Below are 13,627 nucleotides of genomic sequence, written 5' to 3' on the forward strand. Positions count from 1 at the left end.
CCCGCGGTGTAACGCACTCCGTTACCGCTGCTATTAACCCTGTGTATCCCCAACTATTTACTAGTGATGCTGCCTACGCGGCATCAATAGTAAAAATATGTCATGTTAAAAATAATAAAAAAAACAAAAAACCTGCTATACTCACCCTCCGCTGCCTTTCTCGCTCCTCGCCACGCTCCCGGGACCGCTCCATTGCAAGCGGCAGCTTCCGCTCCCATCCCAGGGCTGGTGTGCGACAAGGACCTGCCGTGACGTTGCTGCCTCTTGCAATGGAGCGAACCCAGGAGCATGGCGAGAAGCGGGAAAAGCGGCGGATGGTAAGCATAGCAGGACTTCAACGGGCCTTCGGAAGGTGAGTATATGTTTATTTTTAAGTCTCTATACTACGTGGCTCTGTGCTGGCCAATATACTACGTGACTGGGCAATATACTACGTGGCTCTGCTATATACTACGTGGCTGGGCAATATACTACGTGGACATGCATATTCTAGAACAGAGGTCCCCAACTCCAGTCCTCAAGGCCCACCAACAGGTCATGTTTTCAGGATTTCCTTTGCATTGCACAGGTGATGCAATTATTACCTGGGCAAGACTAAGGAAATCCTGAAAACATGACATGTTGGTGGGCCTTGAGGACTGGAGTTGGGGACCCCTGTTCTAGAATACCCGATGCGTTAGAATCGGGCCACCATCTAGTGTGTGTGTGTGTGTGTGTGTGTGTGTGTGTGTGTGTGTGTGTGTGTGTGTGTGTGTGTATGTATGTGTGTGTATGTATATATATATATATATATATATATATATATATATATCCTTACTTTCAGGTGTACCATTGATTTATTAAATAAGAATTAAAAGATGGTTACACTAAGTATTTTTCATTTTTTTTTTTACTCTGCCTTTATTATACTCTGTGGTATAGAAAGATAAACATTCTATTTGCGTCATATAAATTTGATGGAAATTGAATTTTCAGACCAAAATTAAGTAAGCTGCTGAATTCAAGTTTCAGCAGGTTCACTCATTACTAATGTAAATCTATTGAGTACCGTAAATTATATTAGAAGTTCTGAAAGTTAGGGAATGTGAAAAGTAGGGTATGAAGATGAAAAAGATTATGGGCTTCAGAAAATGTAAATAAATAAAACTATAGCAAAAGTACATTCACAAGAAAGTGTAAATCCACATTTACCTCTTTTCTAAGTTTTTCAAGTTCTTTGTCCTTCTCTGTGACCAAGGCACTGGTACTGGTGAGAGATTTCTGTATAGAGGTTTTCTCTTCATCAAACTCTTTCTTAAGAATAGATTCCCTGCACAAAATAAAAGTCAGAAACCAAACAAGGAGGAAATAACTAGAGAAAACATATAGGGTTTACTTGTAGTTATTTGAAACATAGGATTGTTAACTTCCATTATAAGGGTATCCTCATCTGTGAATGTAATTTTACAGCTACATAACATATACCTGCATTACTTATTTTGCCCTGATCATTAGTAAATACTGGGATCACACAGCTTGGGTGTCAGAAGACAAAAGGAATAGAAAATACAGGACACACACAAAAGTATTGGGACACACCTCTTGACGATTGAATTTAGGTTTTTCATTCAGTCCCGTTGCCACAGGTTTATAAAATGCAGTTAATGACCATGCCGCCTTTACTAACATTTGTGAAAGAATGACTTGTTCTAAAGATCAATGATTAGGAGAATGGTCCTGTAATAGGACGCTATCGTTGTAACAAGTCCGTTAATTAAATTTCTTCCCTCCTAAATATTCCAGAGTCAACTGTAACAAATGTTATGGAAATGTGGAAGCATTTATGATCCTCAGCAACTCAGTGTTAGAGCGGTGTTACCGAGTGCTGAAGTGCATAAAAATCACCACCTCTCTGCAAACGCTCTCCCCTGTGTTGTGACAAAATACTCTTCGCTCTCTGGCAGTCTGATGGACGAGTTTGGTTTGGCTAATGCCAAGAGAACGTAACCAGTCTGACATCATTCACCAACTATAAAGATTGGTGGATGATGGATAATGCTATGGGGTTGGTTTTCAAGGGTCAGCATACGCCCTTTAGTTCTAATGAAGGGAAATGTTAATGTTTGAGCATACCAAGATATAATGGACAATTGTATGCTTCCAACTTAGTGGGAACAGCCTAGGGAAAGACCTTTTCTTTTCCAGTATGACTTTGCCCCATTGCACAAAGCAAGATCCATAAAGGCATGGTCGGGAGAGTTTGATGTGAAAAAGGTAGATAGGGTTGATGTCACGGCTCTGTGCAACCAATCAAACACTTTTGGGAGGAGTTAGAAAAAAAAAAAACATTGCATACCAGGCCATATCTTTTAATATCAGTGTCTGACCTCACAAATGCTCTTCTGGATGAATGGGTACACATTCGTAAAATCTTGTAGAAAGCTTTCCCAGAAAAGTGGAAGTTGTTAAACTGGCAGAAGGGGGACCAACTCTATATAAAGATCTATGGATTTCGAATATGATGCCATAAAAGCTCCTATAAGTGTAATGTGTAAGTGTCCCAATACTTTTATTTATAAATAAAGGACTGATATGTTCCCTTTCTGCTGGATCCACTTGCTTTGCAACAGATTACTGCATGGTGCCTGGTATATATACTACACCACTAAGATTCAGATTTCCAAAGCAAACTGTGAGCAGACATTGAGCCAGCAAGGAATCCTGGAAAATCACAGCTGCATTCATAATTCTGCAAACTGTAGAGCTGAAGAGGAGTTTCCATGCGGTTACTCAGGATCAGTACAATATCAGTAATGCAGGGTATTTATCAAGTGATTCAAATATTATATCTATGTAAAGTGAAGTTCAAAGGTGAACATACCCGTTAAATATTGGATTGTGGGAAGAATTTTGGTAAGATTTTCCATTAAATGGAATATAAATCCTAGCAAATATTAAATACAGGCATCCTATACAACCTCTGGACTGTTTTAGAAAGCATATGAAATAGTTCCATGACAGACAAATTACCAGGTAAATGGCACAGCATTATATAGCATATTTGGTCCTCCTTGGGAATAAGGTATTATAAACCCATTAGTTTAAAATTAGAAGTGATTCAGTCAGGCAGTATGTTTCATTAGTGTGGCTAACGTAACACAGCATATTTAATTTAAAGGGGTTTTCTGGGACTATTTAAAGGGAACCTGTCACCCTGTTTTTTCAGTAGGAGATAAAAATACCGTTAAATAGGGCCTGAGCTGTGCTTTACAATTGGGTATTTTTTTGTCCCCTGATTCCCTACCTATGCTGCCGAAATAACTTACAAAAGTATCCTTTTTCGCCTGTCAATCAGGCTGGTCAGGTCAGATGGGCGTGGTCACAGCGCTGTTTCTCCCCCACATCTTGCTTATGTTCCCGTTGGTGGCGTAGTGCTTCTCGCATGCGCAAGTGCCGAATGCACTGCGCAGCTATAGAAAAAGATTCGAACTGGGTTTCAAGAAAATGGCCGCCGCGATGTCCATCTGCGCATGCGCGGCATCCCGCGGCCATTTTCCTGAAGCCCCGGGAAGCAGGAGACTCCATCTGCGCACGCGCGGCCTCAGGAAGATGGCCGCGCCCACCGAGAAACCGCTGAATAGCGGCGAGCGTGCTCTTTTTCTACAGCTGCGCAGTGCATTCGGCACTTGCGCATGCGAGAAGCACTACGCCACCAACGGGAACATAAGCAAGATGTGGGGGAGAAACAGCGCTGTGACCACGCCCATCTGACCTGACCAGCCTGATTGACAAGCGAAAAAGGACACTTTTGTAAGGTATTTCGGCAGCATAGGTAGGGAATCAGGTGACAAAAAATACCCTATTGTAAAGCACAGCTCAGGCCCTATTTAACGGTATTTTTATCTCCTACTGAAAAAACGGGGTGACAGGTTCCCTTTAATATTTCTACTATGGGTCCCAGAACTAAAAAGTAGGTAGTTGCTAACTACCTGCCTGTTGTGCCCGGCACCAGTATCTATAGTCACAGACCGCTCCTGCTGGTGATACAGCGGCTTCTGCTAACATAACGGTGACAGGGCAGTGGCTTCTCTTCCTCTCTGCTCTGTGCACTGTGCGTGACGGCTGTCAATCATCATAGCATTGGAAGTCATGCCCCATCAACAAAGATGACCAGAAGAAGAAGAGCTGCTGTTAACATGGAGCACATGTATCGCCGGCAGGAGCTTGTGACCACTGAGCCAGAGCTGGGTAGAACAGGCAGATAGTTGCATCTGTTAGCAACTAACTTGCTGTTCGGTTTTAAGACCATAATAAAAAAAAAGTCCTGGACAACCCCTTTAAAGAGATCTTGGCTCCAGGATAAAAAGAATCCAGTTTCTGCTCTCGCTTTATTCCCACTACTCCTTCGAGTATTCAATTATTTTTTCTTTACACCACATGGTTCCAGAGATGTGGGCCTCTTTATTTAGTGCTGATTTTTAGTCTTTTCCAAAGGGGTGTAAGCTCTCAGGATTCTCTGGGAACGTACCCTTTGGTTGCTCTTCATTATAACACCGTTAGCACCACCCACTTTTAAAGACCATAAAAATTAGCCCTACATAAAAAGGCTAACGTCTGGAACTGTATGATGCATTAAAAAAAAAAAAAAAAGAAGAAGAAGATGGAATATACCAGGAAGCAGGGGGAGTAAAAGAAGCCAAAATATACCCACTTTTGACCTGGAGAAATATCCTTTTTAAGTTGTCAATGATACAGCACTGCTGCCATCCAGAATAGTGCTGCAAAGTGCTGGACTGAAAATTAGATGCTAGCAAAGACCTTCTGCTGATGTTCATTGGTACAACAATTAAAGGGATTTTCAGGTAATAAGATACTTCACTCCTGTACTATGAACAGCTGATTCTCTCCCATCTCCTCCTCCCCTATGTACAGGACATTTCTCTCATCTCCACTGTCTATGAAGGGATTGGGTTTCACATGCTGGGCAGCAGATAGTGCAGTGTCTCATGAGCAACAGAAAAGTAGAAAGGTCTCCTTAAGGCCCCGTCACACATAGCGACGCTTGAGCGATTCAGACAACGATACGACCTGTCTGGGATCGCTCAAGCGTCGCTATGTGGTCGCTGGTGAGATGTCAAACAGTGAGATCTCACCAACGACGCAGCAGCGATGCAGCCACCTGTACAACGATGCTATTTCATGACTATTCAATGGGACGTCCTGTCAGCGAGGTCGTTGGTATGGTGTCAAACACAGCGATGTGTGCTACCCAGCGGGACCTCAACGATCAAAAAATGGCCCAGGCCATTCCGACACGACCAGCGATCTCACAGCAGGGGCCTGGTCGCTGCTACGTGTCACACATAGCGAGATCGCTACTGAGATCGCTGTTGCGTCACAAAACTTGTGACTCAGCAGCGATCTCGCTAGCGATCTCGCTGTGTGTGACGGGGGCTTTAGAAGCAGATCGGTGTTGTCTGAAGACAGTAATTCCAACAATAAATTAGATCTCACAACTGAGGAACATGAAGGCAGATGTAAATAGGGACAGTCTGTAAGAGAGAACAGGAATCTCATTGGTTGTCACCCACTTTTCAGCTCTAATCATTTAGGGAGATTTCAGAAAAACGTATGTACATTTCTGGGGCTCATAAAATCCCTTTAAAAATTGTAATCAATATAGTAGCCCATGAAATAATGAGATTCCTGATTTGTCAGGAAAATCACAAGTCTGAAGGGTGGCAACAGCATTAATGAATATGACACCACAGCCAAGTCACATTGTCACAAGTAATGCTATACTGCTTGATTAGAGATTGGGATTACGGTCTCCGGGTAATACTCAATAACGGGAATAGGTCTATTTCATATAGCTCGAGAACAGCCCATGCATTCTACAGAATGCCTTGTTTATGTAAAAAATGCCTGAATTTTAAAACATTTACTTTTTTTTTTGACTCAGCTTTGTTTTGGTGGAAGTCTATCAGAAGTTACCAGGCCACATTTAACATGCACAGCTTTACGGCACAATAGGCATGCAAAGCATTGGGTATGATGATGGAAGGATCTGATGGTCCTATACAGTGGTGTAATAAACCACTGCACCCTACAACAGTCACAGGTTACAAGTCTACAACAACATGTTTTACTAAGTAATTCCCAAGTATCTTATTGTCAGAGGAAGGTCTCTGTTTGGCTAGTTATATGGCATACATTTATTTTAATTATACTATCTGCTACTTGAAAAGAAAATTCAGCATGATGAGAACATGAACATTTACTAATTGTGCATAAGAAGAGTCTGATCTTCACAATTTTTCCTCTAGAAACTATAAATTAGGATTCTTCATGTGCCTAGATGCCTTTACTATTGGGATTACCAAATCTGAACAGACATCTCAAGACCTTCGGCTTCCAACACAGAAACACAATGCCGTTTCAAACAAAGCTAAAAGAAGCAGAACATACTAATGACTCGTTAACACACAAAACCAAGGGCAGTATCTAAAACTAAAACGGAAGAAAAGAGTGAAGCACTACGCAGTGTTTTATGCGAATATAGGATACAGCGCACTTCCCAGGGAAAGGCGCACACAACTATTAATATGCGCATCTGGTTAATTCGATTTTTGAAGGTTTTCTGTCACCAGATAAAACCTTTCACTTTATAAAATCTGTAAGGTAAAACTAACAAGGAAATGACTGGTGCCTGCGGATGCCAACTGAGGTCTCTGATTATAGGATCCCAAAACATGTTGCCATAAACCACAGACTTTATAAGGAGAGGCAGTACGCTTCAAACTGCAAACCGTGGTTGTGCGGTGAGAAGGAATAGAAGACTTGGGGGACCCCATTTTAGTGGTGCAATCCCTATCAACTATCCGTTAATCACCTATGGATAATTAATAAAGGTCTTTTGCTAGGAAACCCCTTTAAATGAATCCATACACAACATTAGCCACTTGGGGTCCCTAAGGCATCTATTAAGGTGGTCCACAAACCACCACATCCATGAGGAAATTGAATGCGGAGATGTCCGAATAGCTCTCCAGTCTAGTGTAGGGCTGTTGCAGAAATAACCAATACATATTGCATAGTATTTTCCATAATTCCTGTAGACAGGAAAGGCTAGAGACAGACACCATCTCACTAGGTGGATTGAAGGATTTTTCCAATATGCAAGTGTCCCAGAAGATCTTATAGATGTGCCATAAAACGTCTTTAACAGACAAAACATTAAGCATATAAAAATTATATATTATATACACATATATATTATTTTAACTACTGTTGATAAATTTCCTTCATTATGTTCTATGTTTTGCCATTTTGCTTAAGAGGAGGTAGCTCAGTAGCTTATTGCAGCTGAGTAATTCTCAAAATGTGACTTTTTACCATGGCTATAATCCCTCAAGGACTCTTATAATTACTTAATTTCCACTATATTAATGACAGCATCTTTGAGGGAACTCATAGGGTCTTACGATCGCTCCCCTGCTGTCAGCTTGCCTATTGGTGGTGCATTCCAGATAATTGTCACAGATTAGACCAGTGGCATGGCTGAACCACTGGCCTGAACTGGGTGGACCAGGTGGCAAGCTGAGGTTCTTTTTGCCTCTTCAGTACAAGAGGAGTACAAGGAAACTGAAGCTGGCAGAATACAGATAGTTTCAGAACAGCATTAGCAAGACTGCAGATGTGGCCAATAACCTGGGCAATGGGCAGTATACTACAGAATTACAAAATCTACATATTCTAGATGCACTAAAGGTAAAGTGTTTATCTGGTGATAGATACAATCAGCTTTCCAAGAGACTCAGTTTACTCTGTTTTTATATTTGGCTGTAATAAAAAAAACACGTTTGCCTTAAGGAGAAAATTATTGTATATACGCCGGTATTCCTAAGAAAATTAAGGGCTTATATGAAAAGAATTTTCAAGTAGAAAGCATTCACATGGTTTTCATAAATTTATATTTTAAATTTTACATTGCAGTGTAGTCAAACATCTTATCACTATTTAAAGGGTCATTCCCATCTTCATAAATGTGTATTGCCAGACAGTGCTTCTAAATACAAGAAATTTACTGGTTATTAACATTTTCAGAAGTTTTTGAAAATTTTCTTTTCTTTACAACTTGTTGCCTTGGAGACCGACCAACACTGCCAGGCAGTAAAACATGCACTGTGCTGACAACTATTGGTTATTAAGCATGTAAGCACTGTTGTGAAGCTGACCAGCTATAGTGTGTCGTTACCTCCTGATCTTGGTCAGCTTACAAGCTAGAGAGCAGTGGTGGTCGGTCTCCTAGATAGCTGTAATCAAAAGAAGAGTGTTCAATATACAGGTGTATCTCACAAAATTAGAATATCATCAAAAAGTTTAACCCTAAACCATCACTGATTGTGGAAACTTCACACTAGACCTCAAGCAGCTTGGATTGTGGCCTCTCCACTCTTAATCCAGACTCTGGGACCTTGATTTCCAAGGTCTAATGTGAAGTATCCACATTCAATGATGATTTCAGGAGCCATGTCATCTGCTGGTGTAGGTCCACTGTGCTGGTGTAGGTCCACTGTGTTTTATCAAGACCAAAGTCAGCGCTGCCGTCTATCAGGAAATTTCAGAGCACTTCATGCTTCCCTCTGCCGTCAAGCTTTTTGGAGATGGAAATTTCATTCTCCAGCAGGACTTGGCACCTGTCCACACTGCCGAATGTACCAATACCTGGTTTAAAAACAACAGTATCACTGTGCTTGATTGGCCAGCAAACTCGTCTGACCTTAATCCCATAGAGAATCTATGGGGTATTGTCAAGAAGAACATGAGAGACAACCATCAATGCAAACAACCTCAAGGCTGCTATCAAAACAACCTGGGCTTCCATAACACATCAGTAGTGCCACAGGCTGATCACGTCCATGCCGCACTGATGAAGTAATTGATGCAAAAGGAGCCCCGACCAAGTATTGAGGGCATTTACTGAACGTACATATCAGCAGGCAAACATTTTAAAATCCCCTTTCAAGCTGGTGTTATGAAGTATTATAATTTACTGAGATAATGACTTTTGGGTTTTCATTGGCTGTAAGCCATAATCATCAACTAACAGAAATAAATACTTGAAATAGATCACTCTTTGTAATGACTTTATATAATATGAGTTTCACTTTTTGTATGGAAGAACTGAAATAAATTAAATTGATAATTTTGTGAGATGCACCTGTATATAAAAAGGCTGCAAAGTTCAATTAGGCATTAAATTGCAAAATACTTGGTTTTACAAGCACCCGCTCACAAGTTCTATGAAGGGTAACCCTTTAAGTATGCAACTTAGTCTTAAGACTACAACATGCTTTCAATAGCATAAACCTACTCTAATAGATCACGGATCCTTCTCATTTTACTCAAACATTCAGTATTGAAACATGTACCTTACTACTGTATTACTGGGTAAGCTTAAAAATGCAAGATAACAAAGACCACGTGTTAGAAACATGAAAGTAGAAAAAAAATGTGATATACAGGAAGAAAAAGTGAAATTTTCCCATTTTGTTGAAAAAATAATTTAAGTTTAATTTTCTTTTTACAAAAACAAAAGCAAGACACTTTAGGACATATGCAGCCAAAATACGTACAACAATGCTGTACTAAAAAAAAAAATATATGAAATTAAAAAAAATTCAAAATAAGACTATTTGTTGTAACGTGGATAGACTTTCTTCAGTCTTACCATTAAAGACACACAGATATAGCAAAGGAAGCAAAAGTAGAAAGGGAGAAAGGAATGGGATGAGCATTGATTAGCAGCGCAAGCTGGAACACAGCAGGACAGTTTGCAATCCACAAAGATTTAATTTCAGGAATAGGAAAGACTTGGCAAGAGGAGGATATCTGCGCCACAAAACGTGAGAATTCATATGTTTAAAGGAATCATACATAGCTTTACATTGATCGGTAAATACTCCGTTACACATCAATACACACCATTTACAAATCCCTAAATGAGGGTATAAGTGTAATGCCACAATACAGATATACTGGTAAGTGTAACTGCATAATTTTTCATTTTATTTATATTTTTATTTATTTTTAAGACAACCTGCCACTGGATTCATGCTGCCCAAACCACCAACAAAAAAGAATCAGAAATGGGCTGCATGATTCCAGCCAGGCATGTTGACAGGGTGCAGCCTTCCAGAATAAAACAGATTTTATTGTCCATGTATCTTGGCGGATTAATCCAATGTTGTCCACGGTTGGCTTCCCGCTGCAGTTGACTGACCAGTCTCGCCCTTTGTGTGTACATATGGAAAGACCCATTAGCCACAGGGAGCAAAACGAGAAGCTGGCTAGGGACTGAGTCGGACTAATCAGCCAAGATACATTGTCCCCGGATGAAACGTGCCTGGATGTAATCATGCAGCCAGACAGATGCGCTCTGCCAGTGGTTTGGGCAGCATGAATCTGATGATCGATTCTCTTTAGAGCATACTTGTTTACTTTTAGGACTCACCCTCAGGGAGACATACATTGGGGTGCCCATAAGTATAGGCTATGTCACCATAATGACAGCATCATCACAATCACCCCACTAACAAAATGGTCCACTAAAGTTGTGCTCCCAACAATATTGCCAAACAAAAGCCTGAAATAACAATACTGCAAGCGCGGCGCTTTCCTTCACATACCCAGGTTTCATTACAAAATTCTGCTTCCTGTGGGAGACTTGCAAAACACATTGAAGTTAATGTGAAATATTAGTACTTAGTTTGCATTCTGGGTAAGGGATTTGTCTGTTCTGCAGAGTCCAAGAGACCACTCCAATTGTGTGTTACTCTTGGACAATCCAGGATAGCAGGCAAGGATGATTTAAACAGTTATCAGTATTTTATTAAAGCTGATAGACCAGCAGGTTAAACAATTACGTTAAATAGATCTCCTAGGCCAGATGACAATCCATCTCAGAATAACCGTAGAATCCTGATATTCAGATGAGCCTTTTAGGAGTCTAGCTGTACCCAGCCTGACTGACAGCTGCAGCTTGTACATTATGTGCTGTGAAATCTGCTGACAGATCTGCTTTGAAGAGGACTTACAATTCTCCGAGTGCAGGCCAACAGTGAAAAGAAGGCATAGCAGGGGTTACTTGGAAGTGCCGATAGTGGTGTAAGAGCAACACATGATCTATATGGCTTCTCTTTTATTATTATTATTATTATTATATGAAGGGCTGGTAGCTGAAACAGGAGCAGTATCCTCTTTATATTTTAATAGGAATGGCTCTGAACTATTAGTAAAGGTTTTGCCTAGTATTAAAAGTTAAGTCCGTTGCACGTAAATGAGAGAGGAAAACAATTTAGGAAACAGTGCTCACTAGAGACCCGAGGCCCCTTCAATCGGCTGATTGGTAGGTGCCTCCCATGTTTCACCTCCCACTAATATAGTAATGGCCATCCAAAACATGGAACAAATATTTAAAGGTAAAATAAAGAGATTTTTTTTTCTCTAGCAAATACTTCCTTTTCACCACTGTACAACCTGTGTATCTAGAGGCATTGGTTCATATAGAAACTCTGACTTAATGGGAGTATTTACAAGTTATAAATTAGTGAGCCACTGATTGTTCCCTTTTCTCATGGACTGGAAGGATCGGCATCTATAAGCATGCTTCCGTGTAACTGGCATCTGGTCAAGTGTGACCAACTTATAAGTGTTGTCTTACTATTGCTGCTCTGCACCACCCCGTTCCCTTGAATCCCGATTTCTGGCTTGCCGGGGGTTGGTGTGCTCTTGAGTGGCAGTTTGGAAGAGCAGCATTCTCACGGTGATCTCGCCCATCCTGCATGCAGAGCCATCCTCGCCTCTACAGCATAGTTGGAACGTAGAGGAAGTATAGCTTCAGAGCAGCGCTTACAAGCGCTATACCACAAAGCTTGTAAGCACTATGTGCCTTGCCTAGGATAAACTGCAGAGGTGGCCACTAACCTAGACAACAGTACTTCTTGAGAATGGAGGGGATTTTTAATAAGTATATTGCAAAGTTTCTTGTTTCAGCAAACACTTTGCAATCTTAGCAGTAATCATCTTGAGAATACCCAAGAGAACAAGGTACAGTAAAGGGCATCTGTCAGTAAGCTTTTGCTACCTCATCTGAGAGCAGCAAGATGTAGCCAAAGAAACCCTGAATCCAACAATGTATTAATTAAATGACTGGGTTCAGCAGTTCTGACACAGAGTTTTTAGACTTAGCAATGCCGTAGAGTGGAGAAAGCTGACCCTGCCACACCAGGATATGTACATTGTCTATAGACAGGAAGCAGCTTATCACAGGAGAGGGCTGAATTGGACGAGTGCCTGTGTGCCAGATAGTCACAGCAATGATAATCTCCTAGTGATAAAACCTTCACTGTAAGTAAACAAGAGCACACAACTTTGAATTCTGTATTTTAACTCCTATCTCCTGCTGTCCTCAGATTACATAGCAAAAACCAGCTGACATATTCCCTTTAATAGAACAAGGTAAAGCAGAGTTCAGGAAAAAACGTTGACTATAGGGACAAGAATTCTATGCACTAGGAATAAACTAGACTGTTTGAAACATATTTTTTAACTTCAAACGTCAAACTACTGAAGGGTTTAAGGTCCATTTCAACTTGCCACACTATAAAGTTAACCGGTTATTCCAACAGTGGTTAATTCATGGATATGCCAACTGTAAAATGAAGCTGGCATTATCCATCATAACTGAGGCTTATTAAGGTAGCTTACACTCAGCCTTCGCTCTTCTTGATTGGAGACATAAGAAAATATGGGCCAGCTACAATAGAGGTAGAGCATGAAGGGAATTTTACACCTATAGCAAGAGCATTGGTATTATTTCAATAGAGATTAGCTGCATAAGTGTTGCCTCTGCTTTGCTGGATGACAACAGCCCCATTCCTGGGGTACCTCAAAAGCAGCAGCAAGGAACCAACAAAGCCAAACCACGTGGATGGTGTGGTGTTTGGAAGTGCTGCAATGTTTTTAAGGGAGCCCATCGAAACCTCATCTTTCCTATTGAAAGGCCATTGATCATAAAATCTAGAAAACATTTTCAATAACGGTTGAAGTGAAAACAATGACTTGAGGCAAATCTGAATATTTTAAGCAAATCCAAAATATTTAAAGGGGTTGTACCACATTAACAAATAGGGATCTACTGTAAAGCACAGTACCATACCATGGGCCGTTTCAGTGATTGGAAGTTGACAAAGGTATCAAGAAGCCTTTATTCAATGATAGCAAGCTACAGAAATCAAAGTCAATCTTCCGCCTGAGCTTGCTGTATTTCTATTCCAAATGTGCCATGGAAAAAGGATTATATTTAGTGTAAGGCTATTCAATGAAAATGAAAGCGCAAACAAATTTAAAATGTAAAAAAAAAAAAAAAAGAATTAGCAGCTAACAAAACAGCAAAATCGGTGTCTCAGTACGTTCAACATATTGAGCTCGGCTGATTTATGTACTTAGCCAATTTACCATGCACAGTTTTCTATTCAGTAGATTCTGAATGTAAAGGTTTGTGTCTCACTGGCAAGGTGCACCAGAAACAGTAAAAATCTGACATTTTGTCATTCGGCAAAATGATTGTCACTAGGTAATTTTC

General features: G+C 40.5%; 1 protein-coding gene across 7 annotated transcripts in view; it reads right to left on the reverse strand.

Annotated features, from left to right (window-relative positions):
• CLIP1 (CAP-Gly domain containing linker protein 1) overlaps positions 1 to 13,627 on the reverse strand; it is a 145,767-nt gene that overhangs the window by 16,629 nt on the left and 115,511 nt on the right. For all 7 annotated transcript variants that reach the window (XM_069755622.1, XM_069755615.1, XM_069755603.1 and 4 more), the window contains one exon: positions 1,192 to 1,309. In XM_069755622.1, coding sequence (XP_069611723.1) covers positions 1,192 to 1,309 — 118 coding nt within the window. The remainder of the gene's footprint in view (positions 1 to 1,191; positions 1,310 to 13,627) is intronic.

This window comes from Ranitomeya imitator, chromosome 1 (genome assembly GCF_032444005.1).
Source record: "Ranitomeya imitator isolate aRanImi1 chromosome 1, aRanImi1.pri, whole genome shotgun sequence".
NCBI classification, from domain to species: Eukaryota; Metazoa; Chordata; class Amphibia; order Anura; family Dendrobatidae; genus Ranitomeya; species Ranitomeya imitator.